The sequence below is a fragment of the Alligator mississippiensis genome, chromosome 1, assembly GCF_030867095.1.
Source record: "Alligator mississippiensis isolate rAllMis1 chromosome 1, rAllMis1, whole genome shotgun sequence".
Classification (NCBI taxonomy): Eukaryota; Metazoa; Chordata; order Crocodylia; family Alligatoridae; genus Alligator; species Alligator mississippiensis.
The window spans coordinates 260,200,016-260,226,849 of record NC_081824.1 but is presented as its reverse complement, the minus strand read 5'-3'; the positions used below and the strand labels follow the sequence as shown (position 1 = coordinate 260,226,849).

At 40.3% G+C, this 26,834-nt stretch overlaps 1 protein-coding gene across 1 annotated transcript in view; it reads left to right on the top strand.

Annotated features, from left to right (window-relative positions):
• Positions 1–544: 544 nt before the first annotated feature.
• The window catches only part of ALCAM (activated leukocyte cell adhesion molecule), a 168,405-nt gene continuing 142,115 nt past the window's right edge, over positions 545–26,834 (top strand). Inside the window, exon 1 of the mRNA XM_006258139.4 lies at positions 545–830. Within this exon, the coding sequence (XP_006258201.2) occupies positions 749–830 (82 nt within the window). The 5' untranslated portion in view covers positions 545–748. The remainder of the gene's footprint in view (positions 831–26,834) is intronic.

Genomic DNA, 26,834 nt, shown 5'->3' with positions numbered 1-26,834 from the left:
CGGCACCGCGGGACCCGCGTCCCGCAGACACACCCGTACCCCACAGACACACGAACCCACAGACACCCACACACTACACCCCCCCCACGACACAGACATATTCACCCACACCCCCACTCACACAGACACACCCACACACCCCGACATCCACACACATCAGAGACAGACACCCACATAGTGCCACGCCCACACACACACTCACACACTGCACACGCCGACACCCACACATCAGACACACCCACCCACTACACACACCGATACCCACCCAGACGCAACCACACACTGCACACACACCAGTGACACAGACACCCCCCCACGTCACACGCAAACCCACACAGAGACACACCACACTAAACACCCACCAACACACTACGCACACACAAAACCCGCTCTGCACCCCCGCCCCGCCCCCTAGCAGCGCCCCGGAGCTCGCGGTCCGGGAGCAGGAGGCGGGCTCCCCCGGCTGGGGGGCGGGGCGGGGCGGGGGCGTGTCCCGGCGGAGGCCCCGCCCTCCGGCGCCGCGCTCAGTCCTGGAGCGCCGCTCGGCTGCCAGAGGGAAGCGGCCACTTGCTCCGGCGCGGACCCGGCGGAGCCGAGCGGAGGGCGGACGCGGGTGGGGCCGGGCAGCGCGGAGCCCCGCGGGTGGGTGCGGCTAGCCGGAGGAGGGAGCGAGCGACTGTCCCGGCCTGCGCTAGGAGGAGGAGGACGAGGACGAGGAGCGGGAGAAGCGCCGGCGGGAGGCGGCAGCATGGAGCCCCCCGGGGCCGCCCGCGCCCGCCCGCTGCCGCCGCTGCTGCTGTTGCTGCTCGGCGCCGTGTGCCTGCGCCCAGGTGAGCGCCGCCCGCAACTTTCCCGAGCGCCGCCCGAGCCGCGTCCTCCGCGCTGCCGCGGCAGGTGGCTCCGGGTGGGCGCCCCAGTGCCCCCGGCCGCCGCTCGGAGCTGCTTGTCCCCCGGCCCGGATCCGGGGCCTCCCTGCAAGTCTTGGAGTTGGAGGGAGGGGGTGTCCGGGGGGGGGGAGGGGGGGTGTCTGTGTGTGTCCAGCCCAGGGGAGGGAGTTACTAGAGAGTTGCCTTTTGCAGGGAGTTTCACTTCTATTTTCTCCTCCTCCCCCCTTTGCTGCAACAGTTTTACCCTGCCTCTTCTTCCCCACCTGCCCTCCAAATCCTTGGCAGGGCTGGAGGGCTGCAGTATCCACTCTGCCCCGCCTCCCCTCCTTCAGCAGCTGCCTCGGAGCAAGAAGCCCACCAGGGGGTTCTGCCCTGCAGCTGGGTGCTGCCCCCACCCTGCAGGGGAGCTGAGCCACTGTCCTTCCTCCTGGGTTGGAGGAAGCCAGCAGCCCTCACCTGGGTGCCCCATGGGAGGGTGGCCAGGATCAGCCCAGTCCCACGCCCTGCTGCACAAGTGCAGGGGATGTTCCTGACCTGTCCCAGCTGCCGCTGCTAGCAAGTGCTGCGGCAAGTCTGTGCCCTTCCAAGTGCCTGCTTTTGCTCTCCAGTGCCTGCTGCCCAAAAGCCAGTGAGTTGGCATGGATGGGAAGCAGGGGGCCTGGATCCTGGGAGGGGTAAAGGCATGTTGAGAGCGCTGCTTTCCCTTCTTGTCTTGTGAAAGAGGAGACCTGAGTTCTGCTCTCTGCTTGCACAGCGGGTAGATCTGTTCCAGGAAAGCAGCTGATGCTGGGCATGACGTGCAGCTTACCATGCTAGAGGGTGGAAAGATAAGGGTATTTCCTTAGGTAATTTTAATACTGTGAGTGAGATGACAAAGCGAGTCCCTGCTGTCCCCAGTCCTCCTGCTTTATTTTGTTTGATTATTTTTAGACCATGGGGAAGTGGGGCCCAAACCTTCTCTCTCCCTGTTTGGGAAACAGTTCAGGGATGAGGTGTTTGCTCTCTTTATTTTGTAAATCCCAGGCACCAGGACTGGAAAAGCTGGGGAGTGTGTATTCTCTGCATTCAAGGCAGAGAGTGAGCTGTTCATTATTCTCGTAGAAAGAGCGTCAGCCTGTGGTGACATTTTGTATTGCTTGAAGAAACAGCGTGTCCTTTGTATTGCTTGCATTTCCAATAGCGGAAAGGGGTTACAGGAGTGTTGCCTTGGACTAGATGTGTTTCAGCATTGGACTTCCACATTATTTTTATTTTGTGTTTGCCACTTAACTGTTTCAGGGTACTGTTGTACTCTTATTTCCAGAAGGAGATGGACGGAAGAATACGCTTCCATAGATTTAAAAAAAAAAAAATTATTAGCACTATTTTTACACAGGTTTAACTCTGGATTGCTTAAGGTGAAGCAAATCGCTGGACACTCAGTAAAATTACTCTTGTGATGCTGCATTTTAAACCATTCTTGAACAAACTGTTAATCCACTTTGTAGTTTTATGCCTGAGCAAGCTATTAAATGCAGTAAGGCTTTAATGACTGTCAGTCTTTAGGTTAACTAGTAATGTTACAAAGTTTACAAGGATGCTAATTACTGTGGTTAAGGGTGGAGAAATTCTCCAGGCAGGAATAAGAATGACTCTCTCACACTGTCCCATTTGTATTTTTCAAGAAAGTAGGGTCAAACTCTCTGAAAGGGATGTGGACAGTGCCTGGCCTAAGTTAAGATGCTTCTGTCATAGAGAGAGCTCTCTGGATTCAGTGGTCTTGTGTTTTTATAAAACATCTTGCAATGAATGAGAATTAAATGAGATGAATGAGAATTAAAATGCCCATAGGAAGTATTAAGAAGAGGATAAAATATCATGTCTAACTATTGGTTAACCTGTAAGTATGACATTATTTCAAGAGTTTGTAGTGCTCGTGATAATGTGGGTGTATGAAGAGATGGAATATGACTAGAGATGACAGGTCTAAATGCTACCCATTTTTTTTTTTTTTCCCCTGCTCTCTTGTATTCGTTCTTATGCATTCTGTTTTTCTAGCTGAACACAGGTATGGAATAGCTAAATTTGGGTGATCAAACAAGAGCTGACAGAATTTGTGAACTGTTTCCTTCATTTAAACATCCATGGTTATTTTTGTTGCTTGAGAATGTTGAGGAAAGCAAGAACATGTTAGAAAAACTCTGGATGGAAAGGTTGGGTAGTCCCACAGTCCTGGTCGAAGTTGGCAGTAACTTTTTGGGGAGCCTCCTTTCTAGAGCTTTTGTTGGAAAGGGCAGGAAATGGCAAATGCATAACCTTAACTCTGATCTTTGTGACAATTAGGAAAATATAATAATATCTGCATTTCTAGTGTAGATTGCGTTCAAAAACCCAACCCTTACATTTTATAGCTTTGAAAAAGATCACATTCTATGATATGCATTTTTGTGAAGCATCAGTTATTTCCAGCATGCCTCACTTTTTCTCCAGAACCCAAAAGACCAATCAGGTCTTTTGGGTTCATTTCTTTGAACTTTCATTTTCTAATGCCATGGATTCTTTTTTGTGAAAGTATTGCATAGTTTGATCCAGAATAATACCAAGGTAAGCGGTTTAAATTGCCTTTGTAATATACACCGACAGTTCTAATTGGCTTAACTCCATCCTAAAACTTTGGAGAAAAGTGAACAATTTAACATGATGACATAAAGAAAAATGCTGAACTATTAAGCTCCTTAAATATGTTATGATTCACAAATTACTTATCCTTTCCGTTTTAAATTAAACTGCTCTAGCAGCTGCTGTTAGATCCAGTCTGTGCTACAAGTGATGACCTTCTTGCCAGACCTGGTTACATTACACAAGTATCAGTCATGATTACAAGAGCAAAAAGTGGGTCTAAAAACGAAACCTTAATTGTTCTCGGCAATCATACCACAACACTGTCTAAGAACAAAGTTAAACTTTGCTTTAATCCCATTAACATTGCAGGACTGAACAATGTGCTAACTCTGTCAGGAGCTACGATTGTGTAAGTGGATCCCCTAACAGTAGCTTGCATGTGTATATCATCTTGCAGCATTCATGCTTCCCTCTGGGTATTGGCCCAGATGTATTTGGCAACCCTGTAAATCATGGGACAGAGTAAGCTAGCCTACAATTCTTGATGCTGTTACGCTGATTTATGTTGCACTGTTACTAAAAGTACTATTCTGCACATTGGCATTTTGGCATTTTGCTCTGTATTATTAAAGTGCCTGCTTAATATATACTTTTTAGGTCCCTCCCTCTTCCATCAAATTGTAATAAGGTTTCCACGATACACTTTTTAAATTTTTAAAAGCCACATACAGCCATTTTATAATAGGCTTCAACTGATTATTGGGAGTATTTGAAGATGCAAACACAAGCTTCTTTATTTACTGTGCTCAGCTCTGCTTGTGATACTTCCTTGAAGGGGTTAAAACAAAGCCCTTCACTGCCCTGCTAAGACTAGCTTCTTAAAAAGCTATAGCATGCATGTAAATGGTAACACCAAACATATGAGCACTACTCACAAGGTGCTAAGGGCTCTCAAATCCCTTTAACTTCAGGAAGAAATAGCTTACCGTTGCAATCAAACGAAAAAGCATTTTCAGAAATTGCAAGTGTTGTTGATGGGGATTAGATTTACTTCTAAGTTTCACTAAAGGCTTGAATTTCTAAGGAGCTGAGCTCTTCTGGGGGTTCCCAAGCATTCCAAGTGGTCACAGGTATTAGGATCTTGGAAGATCAAGCTTTAACTTCTAAACACTCTACCTTGCAGTACTACTATTAAAACTCTGCCAGAGCTTTGGAGATAGGCAGGAGTATATAGCATGAACTACAATGTGAGCCTCATTGTTTTTTATGAGAGGTGAAAGGATAGCAAAAGCTCTGTTGAAAAATTGTTACTAATGTGTGTGCCTGAAAAACACCTGTTAGCTTAACTGTGGGGGGGGGGGGGACGGGTGGTATCTCCACTCAATCTAACCCCCCTGGTTGCTAATCTAGTGCTCTAACCTGGTGGTTCTTTAAGGAATATCTGCCTAGTTTGAGATTAAATTGCTTTTCTTATCATATGTATAAGTCTCTAGAGCAGCAAATAAGTATCTGTTTATTAAAACAAGCCCTGCATCTGCTGAGCTGGTATATCCTACAAAGATAAGAAATATGCCTCTTCTGTAAAGAAAGTGATAAAATGGTGAAGAGAGTGGAGCTTCAGGGTGTGATTTTTTTTTTTTTTTTTTTTTTTTTTGGAGGTTATCATCATTTAGAACAGTTCTGTAACATTAGGTTAAAAAGCATTTGAAGTGTTTTCAATAGATTATAAATAAGGGAATAATATTAAGCTGCTCCCATGATAGCAAGCCAGAAGTATGTTTTGCTTATTTCACTGAGCAGTCCATTATTTCAAATGTTTCTAATGACTGTATAAAAATATTGTTAGTCTCCAGTTAATGCATATTACAATTAATCTCTTTTGGGGAAAGAAGGACATTAATGTGTGGTTCACTTGTTTGTATCTGTATGTATTCTTTTTAATTTAATTTGTTAGCAAGTCACTGGATGGCAACAGAGGTTCTGAGCACCTGCTGCTTCCACACTGACTTATTTGGCAGTTGAGTGCGTTTAGCACCTTGAATAACTGGGCCCTAAAGGTATTAAATAGAATGTTTTATAAAACACGTGTTTTTAGCAGTAGCGTACAGCTTTGAAACAAGAGATTTTTTGGCAACCAATTCAATAGAGGGAGCTCCTCTACCTTATTGTTAAAAGCAGCAGTTTTTGTACATGTTTTCATCAGACTTCCGTTTTTAGCATGAGGATTACATTAACATCCTGCATTTCTTAGAGGTGGGGAGTTTGTTTAGTAACCTAGTAATACTTGTTAAAGATGAACTGTGCACCTGGTGCTGTGCAAGGAAAAAAAGATTTTTGGCATACCAAGGAGCTTACCAGTATAGTCTAAACCGGGGCTCTCTTTAGACTCAAGGCACCCCTCATTAGATTCAGCGTTCTCCGAAAATGCCAGCTCTTAGCCGTCACTCATTTTTTGAATATGGGACAATAACAGAGCAGTTATTTGTTGCAGAGAACTTGAGAAGACCACAACAAGTTAGGAATCCATAGCATGAAAAACATTCTTTTTTCTATTTGAACTCTCTGGGTTTATCTTGTGAAAGTGTAGGTGTTTGTACGCTGAACTGTGCTAGTATTGTGCAGCACCCTGGTTGAAAATCAAATGGTCTAAACAGCTACACCCAGTAGGCTGGGTAACTTGGAACAGGGTTCTGTTTTAACCCAGGAATTTTTCTCTTTTCCTTTATGGGCAAGTTAGAGGGGGTTTTTGTTTTTTTTTGTTTTTCCCCCTGCTGAGTGGAGCTATCTGAGCAGACTTCATGGTTGAAGAATGTTTCAAGGAGAAATATGAATGGAGAATGGGTGATTACAGCACACAATGGAATGGGAGTGGTGTTTCATGGGTAGGGTGTTGAATAGATTGAGATACAAAGACTAGAGGGCAGGGAACAGGCCTTGTGATCCATTCACCTAAAACGAATAACACTAGTTGTTAAAAATTATAAACTTTCTGTAGCCTCTAAGCAACTGGAGCTAAGACTCTTTTCATTTATATCGTTGATGTGTTGAATATACCTTCCAGGTATAATTTTGAAGCACTTTAGAAATAGATAGTTTTCTGATTAGCTGACCTGTATTTTAAAGATTGGAAAATTCTCAGAAACATTTGTTTCCCAGACTTTAGAATTATAAAATACAGAGGTCTGGAGGCTTAAAAGTCTACCTGTCTTACAGGGAGGAAATGACCTACTGTTTCTCAGGAAATCCATGTAGTTAAAATTTGCTATGCAGAATAGGTAGAATTTTGAAGGCTCATGACTTTAGATGAATGAAAAAATAGTGCAGTTCAGTTTGGATTGGTGACAGCATATAATGGGAGACAGTTGGTATTGCATGTTTTTGTGTGTGTGTATGAAAAATATGTGCTTCATTCTAATACTTGGGGTCCAAACTGATATCAAAATTTTGGCCAGGGAGCAAGAGGGCATGGTTTGTGGCTTTTTTTGCTTTATTTTGTCTTGTCCACTAGTACTTCTTTCTTCCTTTTTCTATCGTTGCTTCTGCACCATTTGGTTTTGTCCTGTTCCATTGGCTCAGATCAAGTGTGTAGTTCCAGTACTAGATACATATGTAATTTGCTGCTTCTTTTTAAGCTGGAGGCCACCTTTTTGTCTCTGTGTCTCTGTTCTACATTGCTGGTGATGTTCACAATGACAAAAGGACAGGTGGGCTGGGAAAGCATAAGAAAAACATTTGCCATTCCCAAGTGAGAACTTGCAAGGCATTCCAGGGAAAAATGAGAGTTGTTGACATCGCTGAATTTTTTTGCTAGTTAAAATAAAGGTTTGGCACTCAAACTGTTGCACACCTGAGTTTAATCTTGGACTCTGTCTGTGGATAGGGGGTGCCAGAGTGACTTCTATAATAACGATTTCTATAACTGTACCAGCAAGCCACATTCCTAGCCACAGTATTCTTGTACAAACAAAGGAACTTTTGACAATATGAAGCTCACGCTGCAGGTACTGTTTTACAACTTAAACATCCACTGTTATCTAAGCAAAGAATATGCTTCAGCTCTTTATTTGAACATTTGAAATTATTATTTGAAATTAGCATAAGTGCATTTTCCATTTTTGTCTGTTACAGAAATAAGATTAAATATTTAATGTGAATGTTTCCAGGAATGTTTTTCAATTTCTATTTTTGCACTGAAAACATCTTTTTGTTTACAAATGGAGTTGAGCCAAAATCATGTTTGGATCAGAACCGTTCCAGAAGCTTGAGGGTGCTTGTCTTGTGCTTTAGACTCATCCAACATAAATGTGCACCACCACCCCCTCTTCCTTTCATTCTTTCAGTAAATTGCCTTATTTGTTGGCTACCTAACATGCTAAATATGACACAGCTTCCCTTAAATGGCTTCATATTTCAACAGCAATTATTTTACCATGTTATGATTTTTTCTATAAGTGGATTGTCTCTTGCTCTAGGTTAGGCAACCTAAGGCCCATGGGCTGGATCCAGGCTGTGGAGGTTCAGTTCAGCCTGTGGAGGATCAGTATCATGGAGTCATGCCATGCTGCCCTTCACTTCTCAGTGCTTCCCCCTGCTGTGGAATCTGCTACTCTGCAGTGTCTGAGATTGTCCTTGCTGTAGTGGGGTTGGCCATCTGGCAGGTGGTTACTCAGAGGAGAGGAGGGTCTGAGACTTCTGGCTCAAAGTGATGGCCAGATTGTACGTGTCAGCCCATGCTGATAAAAGGCTGCTGACCCCTGCGGTAGGTCAAGTGCTGTGTGATTTTTTTACTTTGACTTTGCTTGTGAGTGTATCCTTGAATAGAAGGAAGTAGGTACTTGTTCGCTTGTGGTTGCTTAGCCCCTTAATCATGCATTATACCCCACAGTAGAAGAATCTGTACTTCTGTGGAGCTCTATTCATGATCTGGGGCTTGTGTGAGGTCCATATACTGCTTTAGTTGGACAACATTTCACATGCATCTACAATTTTAGTCATGAGGTACCTCTGTGAGCATCTCTGTGACTGAGCAACTTCTAAAGAATCTAGTAGTTCAAACCTTGTGTAAACTAAAACTTCTGTCCAGCTTTTCAAAATGGGAGAGCCAAGACAAGCTTCTGAATCCTTCTGAGGAAAAGAAAACTGGAAGTGAAGCAGCTGTACTTTTTGACGCATCCTAAGACTGCTTTAGTAGACGATGGTTTTCATATTACTTGCAACAGTCTTGCAAGCCCCCTGCAGCCCCACAGAAGATTATGGGTTTCAGCATTTGGCCCTCACACTCTTTCTATTGGTAGTAGTGGGGTTTCTAACACTGTAGCACAACATCCATCTAAACTGTGTTACCTTTAGAACACTTTGAGTAATATAATCAACTCTGGAAAGTTTGAAAAGGTGATTTTTCCTTTTTTTTGGTAAGTTAGCTCCTCTGCCCCGAGGATCATGAAGAATATTGCAGGGGTTCTTTGGTAACATTTCCCTTTTGTGTATGTGACACGTTTAGTGTTGGTGAGGAAGTAGGGGCTTCAGCATATTCAGTATGCTCAGGATACTACTCAGTTCTTGGTTTCCATTACATCAGACTCAGATGGTGCAATGGAACGAATAAAGAAGTATTTTGTTTTGCTCATGAATACTCAGTGGATAAATGTGAGCTGACAGAGGCTTAATCCAGACAAAACTGAAATGATGCTAGTTTCTTGACGAAGTATCCAGCAGTGTTGCGAACAGTGATACTTGCATTCCTTGTAAACTGAGTGCATCCATCATTTGTAACTCAGGTTTACAATTTTGTCAGATTTAGGCCTTTTCTGTAGGCCGAACTTTGTGTAACAGAGACATATTGCTTTAACTGTTTGTCTTGGAAGTGATCCTTGCTACATGCATTGGGTGTTTTTGTCTCCTAAATTAAAAGGTAGTCATACCCTTCATGTACATGCTGCACATTAAAATGATCTAATAGTGTAAGTTTGTGCAAAACAGTCTGTCTGCTACTGGTTAGTATGTTAGAAAAGAGTGTAGAACACCAATTCTCCCAAGTTTTGAGGAAAATTTTAAGACGTGTTTTAAGTTATAAAGCCCTAAATAGTTTGGGTCTTCTTATTTGACCAGTAGTTGCTGCTCTTCCTGGGAGATGCTCCTTGTTGTGAACAACAGAGATGCTCAAATTGGAGGTCTCTTGATTTCAGTGTAAAGGGCAGGAACTTTCTGTCTTGTCTCTAGAATTCTGTTCTATCCATAATATGATGGAATATGCATTTGTTAATTCTCTGAACATACTGTGTTGCCCAGCTCTCATTTGAGATGAACGGAGGTTGGAAATCTATAGTTTGGAATGCCTGGTATTTGAAGGAGGAGCTAGAGGACCCTTTTTATTGATACAGTTGAGTAGATTCTTTTAGCTCTTGCAGAACTTTACTAATTGGATATGTTTTGCATGGAAACTTTATAATGCTGCATTCAGAACTTCATACTTTCAAATTCTGCTCAGTCTTTGAAGATGACTCAAATGCTGGATAAATATTAAATAAGTGGATTTTTTTTTCTGTTTATCTCTGGAAAAAATCTTTTTCGGGGAGAGGGTGGGAGGGAGGAGGAGGTTGAGGAATGATTTTTTGTCTAAGTGATTTGTCTAAAGTTCTGCTGAACAGCACTTAACAGAGGTGGAACTAGAACCCAGGTATTTCATTTCCCAATAAAACATTTAACAGCTCAGCAGTATTGTCCCCATATGTTCCTTCTACGATGGCAGGTTTCTCAAACATCTGAGCCTCTTTACTTCCCAGAAAACATCTAATGAAGTGAGCTATGGATTATGGAAACTTGTGTATCTCTGGTTCAGTTAGCCTATAGGTGCACCTCTGCCTTGCCTTCTGCCTGATTTCAGACTGACATGGGTCCTGTCTCCTTTGGTAACCTACAGTCAACCATTTTCCCTTATCTTAAGAAAGAAAGAAGAATGAGTAAAAAGACTATGCATCTCTGAAGTTACTTATAACACTTTTACTTCTGTTGTTTGGAGACCAGGCCTTCCAATTGATGGATGGTCTTAGTAGAAGGAGATTCTTGAGAATGTGGGCTAATGCCAAATGAGCTCTAACCTCTTCTGTCAAGTTATTTCCATAAGATGCTCCCAACTACGTAGCAGAGGTAAGAATAGAGACTTCTTCACTGATATAGTGATATATGCTGTTTCTAAGTAGGTTTGAATGGTCTAACTTGCAAACTGCAGTCCTCTAGTAACTGTAACATTTGACTTCTCATTTCTGATGGATTATTCCTGGTCTGGAGTTAGGAAGTGTATGGAACTGTTTTTGGGGCCAATGCAACCCAACTTTTGAACCATGCAAACTCAAGAAGGCTAAGAGTGCTACTTCTCCAGTCAATGTAATATCCCTAATATTTGATGTTGCTGGCAGGCCATCTGAAAATCCACCATACTGAGTACATGTTGTGTCTGCAGGCATTTTTGGTTGCATTGGGCACTCTGGTCTTTGCATTACCACTGGGCATAACCGTAACTTTAAATTGTAGTATTAGCAGTCACAAGTTTAAAAAAAAAAAATAAAAAAATCTGGTGGTTTTAGAGATGTTTCACTTTTTAATGATTAATTTCAGGTTTTTATTTGCTTTGATTCCTTAAGGGTGACTTTGTATTACATTTTCAAGCTTTTCTTTGTGTTCTGAAGTGGCCTGTGAAAAGTTTTAATTAAAAGCTGAAATTCTCACCTAATCACTTCCCTTCAGGAGTTCATATGTTAAGAAAACATCAGACAGTGAGAGTTGAGATCAAATCATGAAAGTTCCTAGCTCTGTAATGTTCAGCTTTTTGTTTTGGTTTTATTTATTAATTATCTAGGTGCAAATGTTTAAATTGTGGAATACAGGTTGAAAGAAAATACTTGGCAGTAAATGTTTAAGTGGAAGATGAGTAAAAGGTGATGACTTTTTTTTGACTGATGGTATTAAACTTCAGTAGTGAATGAACAAATCTATATCTGTTGTTTTGCTACCTTAAGGTATAATAGAGTTTAATTTATAAGGGATTAAAAGAATGAAATAAAGTTGAGGCATTTTGTAGCAGCAAAAAGAGTTAATTGGATTATACATCAATGATAAGATGTGGTTTTATACCTTTTTCTTTTGTGATGAGATGTATTTCGAAATAAGGAATGAATTTTTCCTTTGTTTTAAAGTTTGGACTTTGGTGGACTTCTAACATTATTTTTTTTTAGGAAGCAGGGGAGAAAAGTGGTGGGGAGCTTTTACATTACATGTAAATTCACCAAGTCACGTTCAGATGTGTATAAGTGTCTTGAACTCTGCTACATGGTGGTAAGTGAATCCATTTTGAATTGATTTTAGAGGTAGACTGTCCCAATTCTTATAAATATTTTATTGTGGGACCTTCAAAAATGCTTGTCATTTAGCAAACCTCTGTTCTTATTGAAATCAGTTTGAAGTTAAGCCAGGGCTCAAGTCTTGAAAATCCCAGGCGCGGAGTTTCTTTGGGTCTGTAATTGACTGAACTCCTTTTCCTACAGTTTATCAGAACCACCACATAAATTTTCTTCCTCAGTGAGTCACCTACTCCCTGCAGTGGTTTCTCAAAAGTTTCAGCAAGCTTCCACTTGAAGTATAAGGACTTGCCTCATAGATCTTTGATTTATGTAAGCATTTACTTAGATTTGCGCATCTCAGTGGGTGCATATACACGTTCCCCTATGGCGCCATTGTTCCTGCACCATCATTTAGTACTTCCGAAAGGAAGTACTAAATGATGGCACCGTAACAGCCCTTATTGTGTTGTTCCAGGGGTATATAGTTATCTTTAGTTGTTACATTGCTGAGGCAATGTGGTATACTGAGGGAATGTGTTGCTATGGCAACAGAGCAGTGTTGTCACAGTTTTGGCCTGCAGATGCTATATCATTGTAGCATGTTGCCGTAGCATCACATGTAGACGTGACCAGTGTTCTTTTTTTCTTCTGTGCTCTTGGGTTATCATTAGAGATAATCTAAGAACTGTTTTTATACTATATATATCATATTTTTATTCTGAAGATCCAGAATTGTTTACTTTTCTTGCAAGTATGCATGAGGTGAGGCAGTGGCAGTGGGGATGCAAAATATTGAGTATAATTGCTTATTTTAACTAAAATATCTAAGTACATATTTATTGGAGTGTCACATTTTCTCTAGAGCAACATGCATCTCTTCTTAATTACCAATACAAACAATTCAAGCATTTTGATCTCTTGAGTAAATAAATCTCTGTTTATACAGTATATCTTGAATAGATTTTTTTGAAGTTGTTTAATACAAACATTAGTGTGCGTGTATTATAGTGTATAATATGTGTATATATATATTATAGTTAAAACAAATTACTTCTGTATTTGTGGATTCAGGATTTCTTTTAATTGTCTTTTCATGCTGCCTGCCCAGGTGAACAGGGAAAATCCACTTTTTTTTTTTATTTAAAAAAAACAACACCTATCAAATGAAGCTGAAGTTGTATTAGAAATAATGTAACTTGTTCACAAGTTGTAAATGGACACCTAACCAACTGATACTCAAACATGAAGTTTTAACATAGACTACTTGGCTACTTGAATTCATTGCTTAATTGACTCTTGAGCCTGTACATTTAAATGCAACAAGGTCAAGATGAGATCTTACATGTGAACACTACCTTGTGCTGCTTTTTATGTTCATTCTATATATTTTTGCTGTATTGGTAAGGACTGCAGTAGTTATAAAATGTCAGTATGTGAGCTAGGTCAGAAATAGTAAATTCAGGTTGCTGTTGGGATCCAGTTAAGTAGTGAGTCACGTGGTCTGTTTTTTTTTCCCATCGTTGGCCTTTCTGGAGAGAGATCTCATTAGAGAGATGGCAGAGTAGCAAAACTTACCCTAAAAGTTTTCAGGTATAGGTTTTTTGTAATTTTGTAATCTGAATAGCATGTTTGCAGTGCAGGTTGTGAACTGTAGTTCAGTTAGCTGACCACTTAAACTTTGTCCTTATGTATTTATATTGCACTTGTGTGTGTGAAAAAGGCATAATATACAAAACAGAGAGAGCTTTGCTTTGAACCTGACAGCCTAAAGTATACAGTTTGGTAAGCTTTTGGCTGGTGCACAACTAAAATGGAGAAAATAGGACTGTATAATGGAGATTATTGCATCAGGTTTTTATGATTACTAATTAAAATGCAAGGAAATCCTTTAAAACAGATTTGTGGTTTGGTGATTATTTTAATGAGACATAATGTGAAAGATCTACTTTTACAGATATACCTTTTTATTAGTTTTGAGATGAGGGTGTATTGAAATGCATGGCTATGAGATTCTGCATTTTTTTTTTCCTTTTTGTTTGTGGCTGCAGTTTATAATAGAGTCATGGTCTTATTCACGTGTTGTTTGTGCTCTGCTTCGTACCAAAGAGATGTAGTGCTCTTTTTGTCATGGTCATTAAAACATATTCTAGGAGCTTATTTCCATTGAAACATTTTCCTCCCATCTTTTAATGAAGCATATTTTTGGTAGACTATTAAGAAAATGACTCACACTTGTTGCTCAGATGCTTTTTGGAACTCTTAGACACAGACAGGAAGTCTACAACATGTAAGCTAAAAGGAAATCTACCTGCCTCTAGCTACAGAAACTTTCATCATAAAAAATATTTTAACATAAATAGAAAAATAAAATCTTGGCTCATATTGAGTGAAATTTGCAATTGGAAGCAAGGCCTCTACCAAGCTTACTAGGGGAAAATGGAACTTACTAAAAACAGAGTTATTTTTGCAGTTTCCATCAATCAAAACCCTTGTTCTATGCACTAGCTTTGTACATGAAAAGGATATTGCATTTGTTCAAATAAAGATTCAAGATTTGGCTAGAATCAGATATAGCACCCTTTAGCTAGTATTTGGTTTCAGTGGAACAATGAGAGCAAAGATAGTTAAACCTTTACTTCAGTTTGAATCGCACTTTATGCTGACTTTTTTTTTTTTCTTTTTTCTTCTAACAATAATTCATGAAACTTGTCTCCTGGAAATGCTCACTTTCAAATAATAAATGGGTTGCTCAAACAACATTGTGAAGCTCTTATTTATGAAAAAGATCTGCCATTAATCGGGAGATGGGTCATGGATGGATGCGGGGGACACTTACTGCTTGCAAGTGTGCACTGGCTCATTTCATTGATCTTTTTTTGTCTGTTCACTTCTAATACATAGTAAGTAAAGCCAAACTCTGAAAATTGTTGCTCTGTGTCAGGTTCAGGTTTCCCTCGCTTTATGCTGTATGTGTGTTCCTGGAAAACAGCAGATAACTCAAATTAGCATAAAGGGAACCCATGTTATAATGTAACATATAGGGATACGTTCCAAGACGTCTACTGTACTGAGCCACAGACCTGTTTCTACCATTTTTCCAACACAATTTTGGTACTCGCCAACAGCAGACAGCACACACAAGCACAGGGTGGTGGTGAAACCATAGTGAGGATGGCAACTACAGAAACATGCATCGCAGACCACGAGCTAGGAGCACAGATCCACACAGGAGACTATATTTTGGTATGTGTCCCTCCCACAATGTACCGCACAAAGCAGCTGACTGCAGGCTTCCACCACACTGATTGCATAATGGTGAATTTGCCGCACAAATAATGGATTTGGGGTATAAAAAGGGTCATTGCATAAGAGCGAATTTGCACATTCAGAACCTACATAAAGCATGGGTAACCTGTATTGTGATTTAGCTGTACTTATTACTGTGGGTTAGGAGCAGACAGACAAAACAGTTGCACCAAATTCAGCTGATTTGTGGTAAGTGCCCCCCCCCCCTCCTCCCCCCGATGGATAAAGTCTGTAGCATTTAGGAGTGGATGATAATTTGGATTTTTTTTTTTATTCCCTCTCATTTGCTTTAAATATAAATCCATCTTTCCTATGCATGTTACCACCCTGCTTCTTGCTGCAAGCCAAAAGAAGGTTTTCTGTGTGTGTGTTTATAGAAATGGTTTAGGCATAAATTGGACAGAAAATATAAGCCTTTTAGTTTGAATGTGCATCCTTCATGCTCTGTGCATAAAATAGTGGTCAGCAGAGCTTAATCTAGGTCTACACCAGAAACCTAGATGTGTTAGCAGTAGGAATGTGCACATTTTTGACATTTTCATACCAGCAAAATTCCTAATACAGATGCAGTTATATTTGCAAAAAAAGCTGTTTTTCCCCCTGCTGCTATAAGCTTATTTTTATTTGAAGAACTAATCTAAAATGTATTACTAAAAGGATTCTTTCTGGAATAAGGTACGTCTCCTGTAGACCCAGTGTCAGAGCTTGCATCTCCTTTTAACAAGATGGAAGGAGCCTAGTTACTGCTGTTCTCCTTAAGGGCATTGAGGATCGGGTTGGGGAGCAGAGGGGCTAGAGCAGCTCTTCTTTAAACTAGATGGGAAACGAGAACAGAGAAAAAAGGAGGAAAAAATGAGAGAGAGAGAGAGAGAGAGAGAGAGAACCCTTACAAAATGGGATACTGAAAAGAAATGGGGGAAGGAAAGCCAGTAATGTATTAAAGCACAGGCATACCTGTTTGTTTTCTGAGGGAAGAGCTCATTTTCTTTTTCATACCCTGCCAATGAGCCTGTAATGTTGTCTGGTGCTGAGAGAAAGTCAGGACAATTGGTTTTGTCATGCCCTCTTCACCCTGAAAGTCTGCCTTTCTTTCTCCTGCCCAGCAGCAGCGGTGCTTGCTGGCACGCCTGCCTGCGGATCATGCTGCTCTGCGTCCCATTGAACTCTACTCTGGGGCTTTTGACCCACCAGCCAGGATGGGGAGTACAGAAGTCGAGACTGTCCTGGTTTGCCCAGGACATATGGTCTTCCTACATAACAAGTTTTTGTTTTTGTTTTTTTTGCCTGACACTTCTCTTCACGCTTTATACACGTGCTTATCCTTTTTCTATTCACTCTAAAACAAGATTATAGAGTGTTGTTTGCCCTTCATTTTCCATGTGGGATCCTCACATTTTAAATAGCCTCAGTATTTTCAGACTAATGGCTACTGAAGTTGCATTTAATCTAGAGCTGACTAACCTGGGCAAGTATCTCCCCAACTCTGTTCTTTCAGCATTTTTGACGTAAGTCAATGGCTTTACTCTTTTTGAACTTTACTCCACATTGATCAGAGATAAGCCCTTCCTTGCTTCAAGTATGTCTCTGTACCATGTGTTGGCCAAGACATCTGGTGAAAAACAAAATGCTCAGATTTTGGGGTGGGGGGAGGTTACTTTTATTCTGTAATGTTAATAAAGTTGTTTTCTTCTTTCTGGACCATTGGGCTAAGTACTGATTTTTTTTTTTGATTTTTTTTTCCATTATAGGAAAACAAAAATTGGGAGCTACACAATCAAAGGCTCTAGCTAATTTCTCTCAGCTATTGATCTTAGTAGGAGGAATGATAACAATCCAGACTTCCTGCTATAAGCTACTTCCCTGTAGCTGTTTTGAAGATGAATTCCAAAGGTGGGGGAGGGGGGGGGAAGGCAGGCGAATAAGTATTCATTTTGTATTTTTTTTAAATCAGAACATCTTAAAATATTGGACTTTTTTTTTTAAACTTGTGATATAGTTGTTTTTCCTCTTTCTGGTAGAATGATAAAATCTTTCTACATCATAGACCTATATTTGACAGTAGAGCAGGCTGGTCATGGATGTGTTCAGTAAAGGTATGTCCCATGGGTAAAACATAGGAATTGCCTATAACAGGCATTACTGTTTGCATGCACATGGACATATAGAACAAAGATGGGACAGGGTGACATCTTAAAGGCTACCTGAATCATTTCATCTTAAACACGCTGCCCTGCCCTGCTTTCTAACTGACTTCTGACTAACATGGCTAACTACATCTCCTTAAAGGTGATATATAGAAGCAGCATAGAACTTGCTCCTTAGCCCAAGTAGTTAAGTTTTTGTTTCTTTTTTTTATTTTAGCCCATCCTTCATGGGAAGAAGTATTCAGTGAAACAGATGTAACAATTGATAAATATCCATATTTCACGTATAGCATTCCATAACGGTGCAGTTGAATTCACAGTAAATGTATGACTGAATTATAGCCACTGCTTATCAGGAGTTAACAAAAGGCAAATGTAATTTCATTCTTCTAATCAGATGTCCAGCCCTGGAACTTATTAACAAAGGTTACAAGCTATTATAATTTTCTGTAAATACCTGCATATTGCTTCAGTGTAGCTCTACAGGCTGTTCCTTTGGTGCCCGATGCTGCTGTCTTTGAAGTCTTTGTCAAAATGTTGCCTTCTCTGAGAGCAGGACTGAGTTAGTAACAAAAAAGTGACCTGGAGATTAGTCCCAGGTGAAGAAGGTGAACCACAGCAGCATGAACAGTGGAGGGTTGACAGGAGAGGATAGAGGGAAAACAACAGTTGTGCTGCTCCACCTTTTTTTTTTCTCTCCCCTCATCAAAGCCCTGAAATTTGCTACATTTATACTGAATGTAGCTGGATGGTCTTGATTCTTTATTACTAGTGACAGAGAGAATTCCTCACTGTTTTGTGATGATGTATATATTTGCATCAGAAACTTTTCAGATCTTCCTAGCCATGCAGGCATACTGTAAGATTGCATCTAATTCTCTATTCATAGTAGTTTCATAGTAGCTAGGGTCAGGAGGGACCTGAACAGATCATCTAGCCTGACCCCTGCCACAGGCAGGAATGAATGCTGGGTTCACAAGACCCCAGACAGGTGATCGTCCAACCTCCTCTTGAATTTGCCCAAGGTAGGGGCGAGGACCACTTCCCTGGGAAGTTGGTTCCAGATTTTGGCCACCCTAATTGTAAAATATTGCCTTCTGATCTCCAACCTAAACCTATTCTCCATCAGCTTATGACCATTGTTCCTTGTCACCCCAGGTGGTGCTGTGGAGAAAAGAGCTCTACCTATTTGCTGTTGATCCCCCTTGATGAGCTTGTAGGCAGCCACCAGGTCCCCCCTCAGCCTCCTCTTGCTGAGGCCGAGCAGGTTCAGGTCCTTCAGTCTCTCCTCATAGGGCCTGTCCTGTTGCCCTCTCACCAAGCGGGTGGCCCATCTCTGAACCCTCTCCAGGCTGGCCACATCCCTTTTGAAGTGCGGTGCCCAGTACTGGACGCAGTACTCCACCAAAAGTATTCACCTTTTGCTTCTAGTAATTTATTGGCTTTATTTTCAAAATACCACCTCATACAGCATCATGCTTTTTTCATGCATCTCAGAATCAAGAATCACTTTCACTTTTTGATTCTTTATTTCCTGCTCAAACTTCTGACCTCTCTAGGCCTTTTTATATTGCTTCTCTTTCTTTGCTGTTGGGTTGCAGCACATCCTGCTGTTAGTATCTTCTGTATCATTTCTTTTAACTTAGCCTTTAAAGATGGCTGCAGCATAAAACTAAAGGCAGGTTGATCCCTGAAACTGCAGCTACCCCAAATGGCTAGTTGTTTGTTTCTTTGTGATCCTTCATTCTGTTATCTAATGTAACACGAAATAATAATACTAGGTAGTATTTTGTGTGGCAGTATGAAAGTCCTCTGCCCAAGTTCAGATTCCCAATAAAAGAATTCTGGAAGGATAAAATGGATTATTATTATTTCAAAATTTCAAGCCTGTATATAAAGCCATCATACTTGCCCTTTGTGTTTCCAGTTACCCTGCAGTTGCTCATGCATTTCTGTGTGTCTCAAATTGTTCAGTTCTGTTACTCTGAGGTTTAGGGGTGGCTAGTATGGGTAGGGTCTTTTGTGAGGGCCAGAACTGTATCCATAGGAGCTTTTTTCCTCAATTCCTTTACCTTTTTGAGCTCCTATGTAGCCTTTGATAAATAGCAATTCAATACAGTTCATTAGTTCATTATCTTAAGATTTCTAGAGGGCATATTATGAGACTCTGTAATATAAAATATTCAGTTTTTCCAATTACTTTTTTGCAAGTATCTGCTTTATTTTGCTTTCAATCCAGGTATGGTCACCCTTTACATTGTTACATTATTGTCTGCATCAGTTATTTGTTCTTTCTGGTTAAAGACCAATTTTTAAAGAACAGGTTTAGTTTTGGAGGGGTTGTATAAACCGGTCTACTTTCTTATGTGTGTTTATACTCTTTACAAAAAAAAAAGTCTTTCAAGCCACTTAAGTTAGCACCTTGATGATCTTTTGCTGCTGTTATTCTCACCAGCTGGAACTGGCTGTACATCCTTTTTGATAAACAGATACATTTCTAGTAAGTCTAGCCTAGGCTTTTATTTTGACAAGTATGGTAATGATTAGTCATTTCAACCTTGTTCTTCTTGCTGTTGGTTGTGGAATTCACACTGGGAAAGCCAGCAACCAACTTCTGATGTCAATGAAAATGAAAGTATTTTGCTTGGGTATATTTTGGTATCTGCAGTTAAACACGCAACATATTAATAGCAGTCACATTTTTCAACCTGTCTGGTTTGGTTCTCATTCAACATCCACATGTAGTTTTAGACGAAGCATTTGTCTTATACACTCTTTTTCTCGGAGTTCTCGGTGTCATGCACTCTTCTTGGGTTGTCCCTATGTTCTGTCCAAGCCACTTGAGAGAATTTCACTTTGCATTGCTTAAGGGGAATGTGTTGGGTGGGGGAAGGAGGGGTGCATGCGAGAGTGGCAGGCAAAAGCTTAATTTTTTCTAAAGGCCTCTTGAGGTGTGATGTTTCAGAAACTCTCCCTCCTTTCCCCAGTCTTCAGTCCAGAGAGAGCAGCCAGCTTCTACCCTCTACCTGTGGCAAGCAATAGCAGTCTTCTGACATTCATAGGAAATAAAGTTTCTCTTTTGTCCCTCTGGCTAGTCTGTATTCAGCCCTCCTGCTGTCTTGCTGTTACTAGTGTGGGAGCCTTGCAGGAAGGGGGAGAGTTTAATAGTGGCCGGTTATTATGGGTTAGAGAGACACCTTGCTAAGAGAATCTTATTCCTTGCCAAAGGGCTTTTGACCAGCCTGTATTGCCAGTGAATTTGTTTTGGGGAGTGGAAGATGAAACTACTGATAAAAGAATAACCTGATAAGGATGGAAGAACATTGACAAGGGAAGGACGTGGGGTTGAAGAAATAAAGCTCCCGAGGAAGTGGGAGGAGAAGAGACTACAAAAAGGGGGAGACGGATGGCTTTTTTGTATCTCCAGTTTTCTCTCAAAGGGATAGTAGAGGTAGTAAAAACTGTAAATGTCATCTTTGCAATCTAGTTTATTTTGCACTGCTTACAAAAATGATAGAACTGTGCTTCATTTGTTATGTCTATTGATAATTGAGTTGGTAATTAAGTGTTTTATTACCAATAAACCCTTGTGGTTCAACATGCAGTCAATATTATTAAATCCATTTTTTCATTATGAATTTCTGCTGATGATCAGCAATGAAAGCTATTTTTAATTTAAAAATCAATAGCATAAAACATTTTGTTGGCAATTCAGTTTATTCAGAATACAAAGTAGGAAAGAAAAATGTAATGTAGATGATGATATTCCTAAATACCATATCATAATCTTTTTTTTTTTTTTTTTGCCTTGGTAAGGAAAAAGTTAAACCACGGTTCTTAACCTTGGATGTGTTGGGCAGTAAGAGCATATGAGTAAACACATTTTTTTCCTACTCCGAACATAACAGTGCTACAAACAGACTCTTGCACATTGGGGCTCCCTAACACTTTACTCCAAAAGGACAATAAAGAAAGCAGAGATGAAGTGGGTATGAGCCATGTTCCTTGGGAATGTTCTCTCTCAAAAGGGGTATGAGAGTGTGCACAAATTAATACTGAAAATATTCACTTGAATGCAAACATGTGCATGGAATGTCAAGTCTTCCCTCCCCTCTGGCTGGTTGAACGTGGGGAATCCATCACTGTCTTGCAATAAGTGGTTTGAGTTTTCAGTTTTAATAAGGCCCATGCAGTTGGAAGGGCAATTGCTCAGGGAGCCAGTCTCTCCTGTCTTTAATGTGATGAGCCAATAGAAAATTTGGCCTCTTGTCCACCCTTTCTTAGTTAACTTTAGCCTTCCCTTGAGTGCTTTCTGTTGAAATAACCATTTCATAGCCAGGTTTCTTTTTGCTCGTGCTAAATCTTTTCCTATAACTCTTTTTTTGTGGGTTTATGGGACTAGCTTGAAGAATATTGGTCTCAGAACACTGGTTAAGCATCTCATCATTTGGCGAAAGAAACAAGTCTGTGGTCTGGGAGCAGCAATTTGAATGAAGACACATTTCAGCTAATCACATCTTCTATTAAATATTTTGTTCCACTGTGCATTCCCTTTCTAAGCTACACTAGAATGAGAGTTACAATAATTGCAGAAAGAAGATGCAAGTAAAGGGAGGAATAACCTGGGTAAAGGCTGCCTTTTACTTAGTGCTTATATGTTATAGTAGTATGTCGGCACCTCCTGGGGCTTACTGAAATAAAAATGCTGTAATTTGTAATTTTTCACTGTGTAAATTCCATTTTTAAATCATGCTGAAATAGCTGTAAAGTTACTATATGGGACAAGTTGCAGATAGACTCAGCTGGGGATAGCTGCGTAGGACTCAACATCTTAGAACTTTACCCTCATGGTTATTAATCACCACTGGTTGTAGTGTTCATGCTAGCTGTTTACTATGCTGTTTTCTGTGCTAAACTGTTACTGGTATATAGCTAAATTAGTGAGGATTGGGGCGGTGTGGGGAGGAAAAATCTTTGACTGGATTTTTTTATACTGGGAAAGCATAAGTTATATTAGCAAAAAGTCCCTTCTTCAGTACAGATGAGCCCTTTTCCTGAATTACTGTAGCCAGTAAACTTTTAGTAGGTTGGGCCATGGACCAGATTTGACAGTGTTGGATTGAAATCTTTAATAAGTTTAAATGTTTCTCTAGATCCAGTCTCATTTCAACTTTTGGAATCCTGATTTCAAATAGTATGTGCCAAGGTTAGTTCACAAAGTAAAGTGATTTGCACAGATAGACCCTTTAACAGCAGTTATACAGGACAGTTGTTCAGTGGTTGCTCAAAAGTGGCTGGTCTTATTGGAAGGCAGCCAAACTACAGTAGACAGATCAGGCTGAAGAATGGAGTTACAATGTTAGAACATCTCTCATGGAGGTTTAATAGTATTCCTTAGGCAAAATGGCCCTCTGTATTATGCTTGTGGATTGCCTTATTATTGAGTGAAACTCCCATCAGCCAAGTAACCCTTCATCTTGATGCGAAAAGGTATGGGTTTATTTTATTGTCTATATCTTTTATAGATACAGTAGTCTGGTCTTTGATTGGAAATGACTTCGGAAAATATCTTTTTGATTACAAGTAGAAACTTATTTAGCTTTCTTTACATGCTTGTTTCTAGAGCAGCCCATGCTTTATTGCCTGCAATGCCTTTTAAGTATGACTCAGTAATTGTCTGGGAGAGAGGCTCCATGTCATACAGTCCTGATGTACTTTGTCTCCTCCACACACAGAAGAACACACTGAAAGTGAACCAGAAATATCCCTTATGTTGATACTTGTATAGTAACCCACAGAATGTGGCGAGGCAAGTTGAGACAAAATTCCAGTTCCAAATGTTACCATCCTTGAAATCTCTTAAGGTTCTTGATGATTGTGTGGTGAGTGCAGGCCTTGGTTTGCTTACCACCGTATACAGCAGTGAAAGAGAGACTTCTGTCTTTTCATTTTCGATGATAGATTTCTGGTACCTAGTTTAATTGAGCACTAGTTAATCAGTAACCCAAGAATGAAAACACTCTTCTTAGTTGAAGAAAAAAACAGAAATGTACATTTTATTCCCACAGATATTTTGTTTGAATACGATTACTAGATTTCTGCCTCTTAAGGTAACTTCTTTGTGGGAGAATAGAATTCCCAGCATAAGTCTTGCATGGGCACTGGAAATACAGTATTTCATAAGAGCTTCAACTCCTTAAGTACAACACGTTGTTTGGTGGTTCATATTGGGAGAGATTTTAAGTAACTGCCCTTGTTTTCTATCTTGGCTTCTCTTTCTAACTGAATATAAGGCACTTGTTAAAGATCAATGGTGAGCAAAATTTCCTTGTTCTTACTGAGCAAGAAAGATTAAGTTTGGCATGATCATCGTAAGCAGCTGAGTATAGAAATGCATCTCAGCTTTGACCTTTCCATCAGAAGTTAGCAAAAGGTCATTAGCCAATTGTTTGAACAGTTCAAGTAGCTTTACATGCATAGTAGAGATAATTTTAGTGCAAATTGTTAACTTCTGACATGAGAAAAAGAAAGGCAGTTGGTCTAATTACAGAATTTTAGCTAAGACAATTTACATAAATGTATGTTAGGAAGGGGAACGGGGGGGGCACAAATCTAAAATGTATTTATTTCATGTCATATTTCGTGTTACATTCTGCCATCTAGTGGACAGCTGAATAATCCACAAAGATATGTTGAGCTGCTTCTTGAGCTGAGCTTGCTTAAAAGCAAAATATTGGTTAAGAAAGTGATCTTCACTGCACACTAATCAATAACTTACCAAGTTTTAAGTAGAACCAGCAATATGTTCTTGTTTGTTAGTGCGAGTCATCTGTTTTATGGTACCAAAATACAATTGAAATTATTTAGAAAAAAATCATCAGTAGTGTTTCTAGGTGACTGCAATTCTTTATATTTGGAATAATCTTCATGTGAACGGTGAAAAATATTCATTTACTCATCACCTTCAGCACTCTCCAGTTTTAAAATAATACAGCTGGATAACTTTTTTAAAGACATAGATTCAGTCAACAATGTCTGTACTAATGGCATATTTACTTTCATCAAGCTATTTGGAAAATGCTGATTTGCTATCATTAGTTAGTGAGTATAATGCCACCCTGCCTTATGCCCCATATGCAAAAGCAGTTTGCAAACACCAGGTTGCTTAGAGGATGCACAAGACAGTCTAAATGGCATAGAACCATGGATGAAACAGGGCTGGAAGAGACCTCGGGAGTGCATCTAGTCCAGTCTCCTGCCCAAGGCAGAATCATCTACATATGAACCATCCTAGACAAGTGTTTTTCTAACCTGCGTATAGTGGGTGTTTGGCCGTCAGAAAAATATGTATATGGGATGAGTGTTTAATACTTCTGGCCTCTCTTTACTGCTGTTAGTGCTACGCTCCTGGCAGCCTTCTACCTGAGAGCAAAAACAGATGTTGCCTTTGTGCCACCATGAAAAATTTTATGGTGGCACAAAGGCCAAACAAATGGATGCCCATACTCCTTGTCAAGCCACAAATGCCCCAAATTTGTGGCTGCAACATAGGTGGTATGATTTTGTGCTACTATTTTGTGACCAAATGTCCATTTTCTTTAGGCAAGAGAGTGTAGGCAGCCCACAACAGCCTTCACTCTACAGCCACCCCAGGACAGGTGCTCAATTCAGGGGCCCAATCCTGTGTGCTCAGGGCATAGGAATTAGGTGATTGGAGCTCCCAGTCCCAAGATTGTACTGGAGCAAATTTGAAACTCTAAGTCTGTGTCTGTACAGTTTGGGGAACCCCTGGTTTCCCCACTAGAAAAGTAATGGTCATGGATTCCTCAGGTGCTGTTCTGCTAGTGGGGGAAGCTCAGGGTTCACTCATTTGCAGAGGGGTGCCCTGAGTGTTGTCCCACAGTATTAGGTGATATCTGTTTTGTCCAATGAAATGGGTCAGCTGTGCCGGGACACATCCTGGCATAGGTGATCCTCTTCATTTGGTGGTTTATACCATACTCTTGACAATTTCAAGGCTATTAGTTGAGGAAAGAGTTCTCTGAGTAAATTGTCAGGAGCCTTAAGGAGGTACAGACAGCTGAGAAGAGACTGAGCAGACACACCTGAACTGGCTTAAGTGGGTCCCTTCATATTTGTGCCATGTGCAGGATTATTTGAATGCATCTTTCTGTCTTATTTGGCTCACATTGTAATACAGTAAAACCTAGATTCTTAATAGGGTAAGGCCTTAATTCTCTGTAAAGAGTTTTTGAATTAGCAAAGGGCATGTATGTGGCAAACTCTGGTGTGAGACTGCTGACATGCTCCAGCTGTTTGCTGCCGCTTTCATTTCGCAGGGCACTGCTCCTCCAATAAACTACATGGGACTGCTGATGAGCTCCAGCTGAATTGGGGAGCAGCACCCTTTGAAGTAAAAGCTGTAGTAATCGCTGAATGGCTCATTCTTAATATGGCAACCTGCTGCAAATTAGATGGGTTGCAAGCCATGAAAAATCCTGGTTCTTCTGTATTTCTCATGTAAGTATTTCATGCTACTTCTGCATGGTAAGAACCTGGATAGCTGTAACATTAAGGGGATTTTCTAATGTTCACTTTTAGTTAAATTTGATAATTTAGCTTTTGGACTAAAATGCTGTTGCTGTGTCAGGCCCTGCCCCCTCCCCCCTCGCTTCTTCCCTGTTCATTTAAAGACACGCGCTCTACAGCACCACGTTTTAAAGGATATTGTTTGCAGCAAGTGTTAGAGCTTTGCAGCGCACTGATTCCCTCCAGTTAACAGCTGTCTACACATAGTTAAGTGGGAACTTCTGAATTGTTTTCAGTATGTTTTACAAAAAGTCTCTACATTTCTGTTTAAACTAAAACTGAAGTCCTTTATGTGATTTCCATTCTGAATCCTCCTGAACTTGCTACAATAAAAAATAAGATTTCCTTTAGTTTAATACAAGTTTCTTCAAAATGACTTATGGAAGTAAAATTGCAACTTTATGCCATTAAAACTGTTGCTGTTTTCTGCTATTAAAGGCAGTGAAAATTATGGACCTTGCCTATTGTATTCTGTAAGTGTCACTAAGTACTTGTATTTTTTAATACCTAAATAGCTTTGTAAATGTTATTCCAAGGGATACATTTTGAAATATATCTTCATATTGTTTAGCTGGCTGAAAATTTGCTGTAATAATTTAAACTATACAAACTGGTTAGTTAATTTTCATCTCTATACTTTTTGTTTTTGAAATCTCTTAGCATCTGATGTGATAAACAGGAGGATCTGTGAGCTTTATGTGCTGAAGCTATCTATCATAGCATTAGGTGGATTTTCAGTAACAATGTTGCTAAGATCTAATAAGTGTTACGTATATGACTGACCTCTAAAAGTTGTTAAATAAGCATTACATTATTGAGATTTTTCTTTGTGTTGTCTTGTACAACATCATTTGCCTTTGGTTTATATAGTATAGTGCAAAACACTTTTTACAGTATGGCATGCAATCTGTTCTTTGAGATATTTATATAGCATCTGTCACCACTTTTATCTGAGCATTGCAGTGTTAATG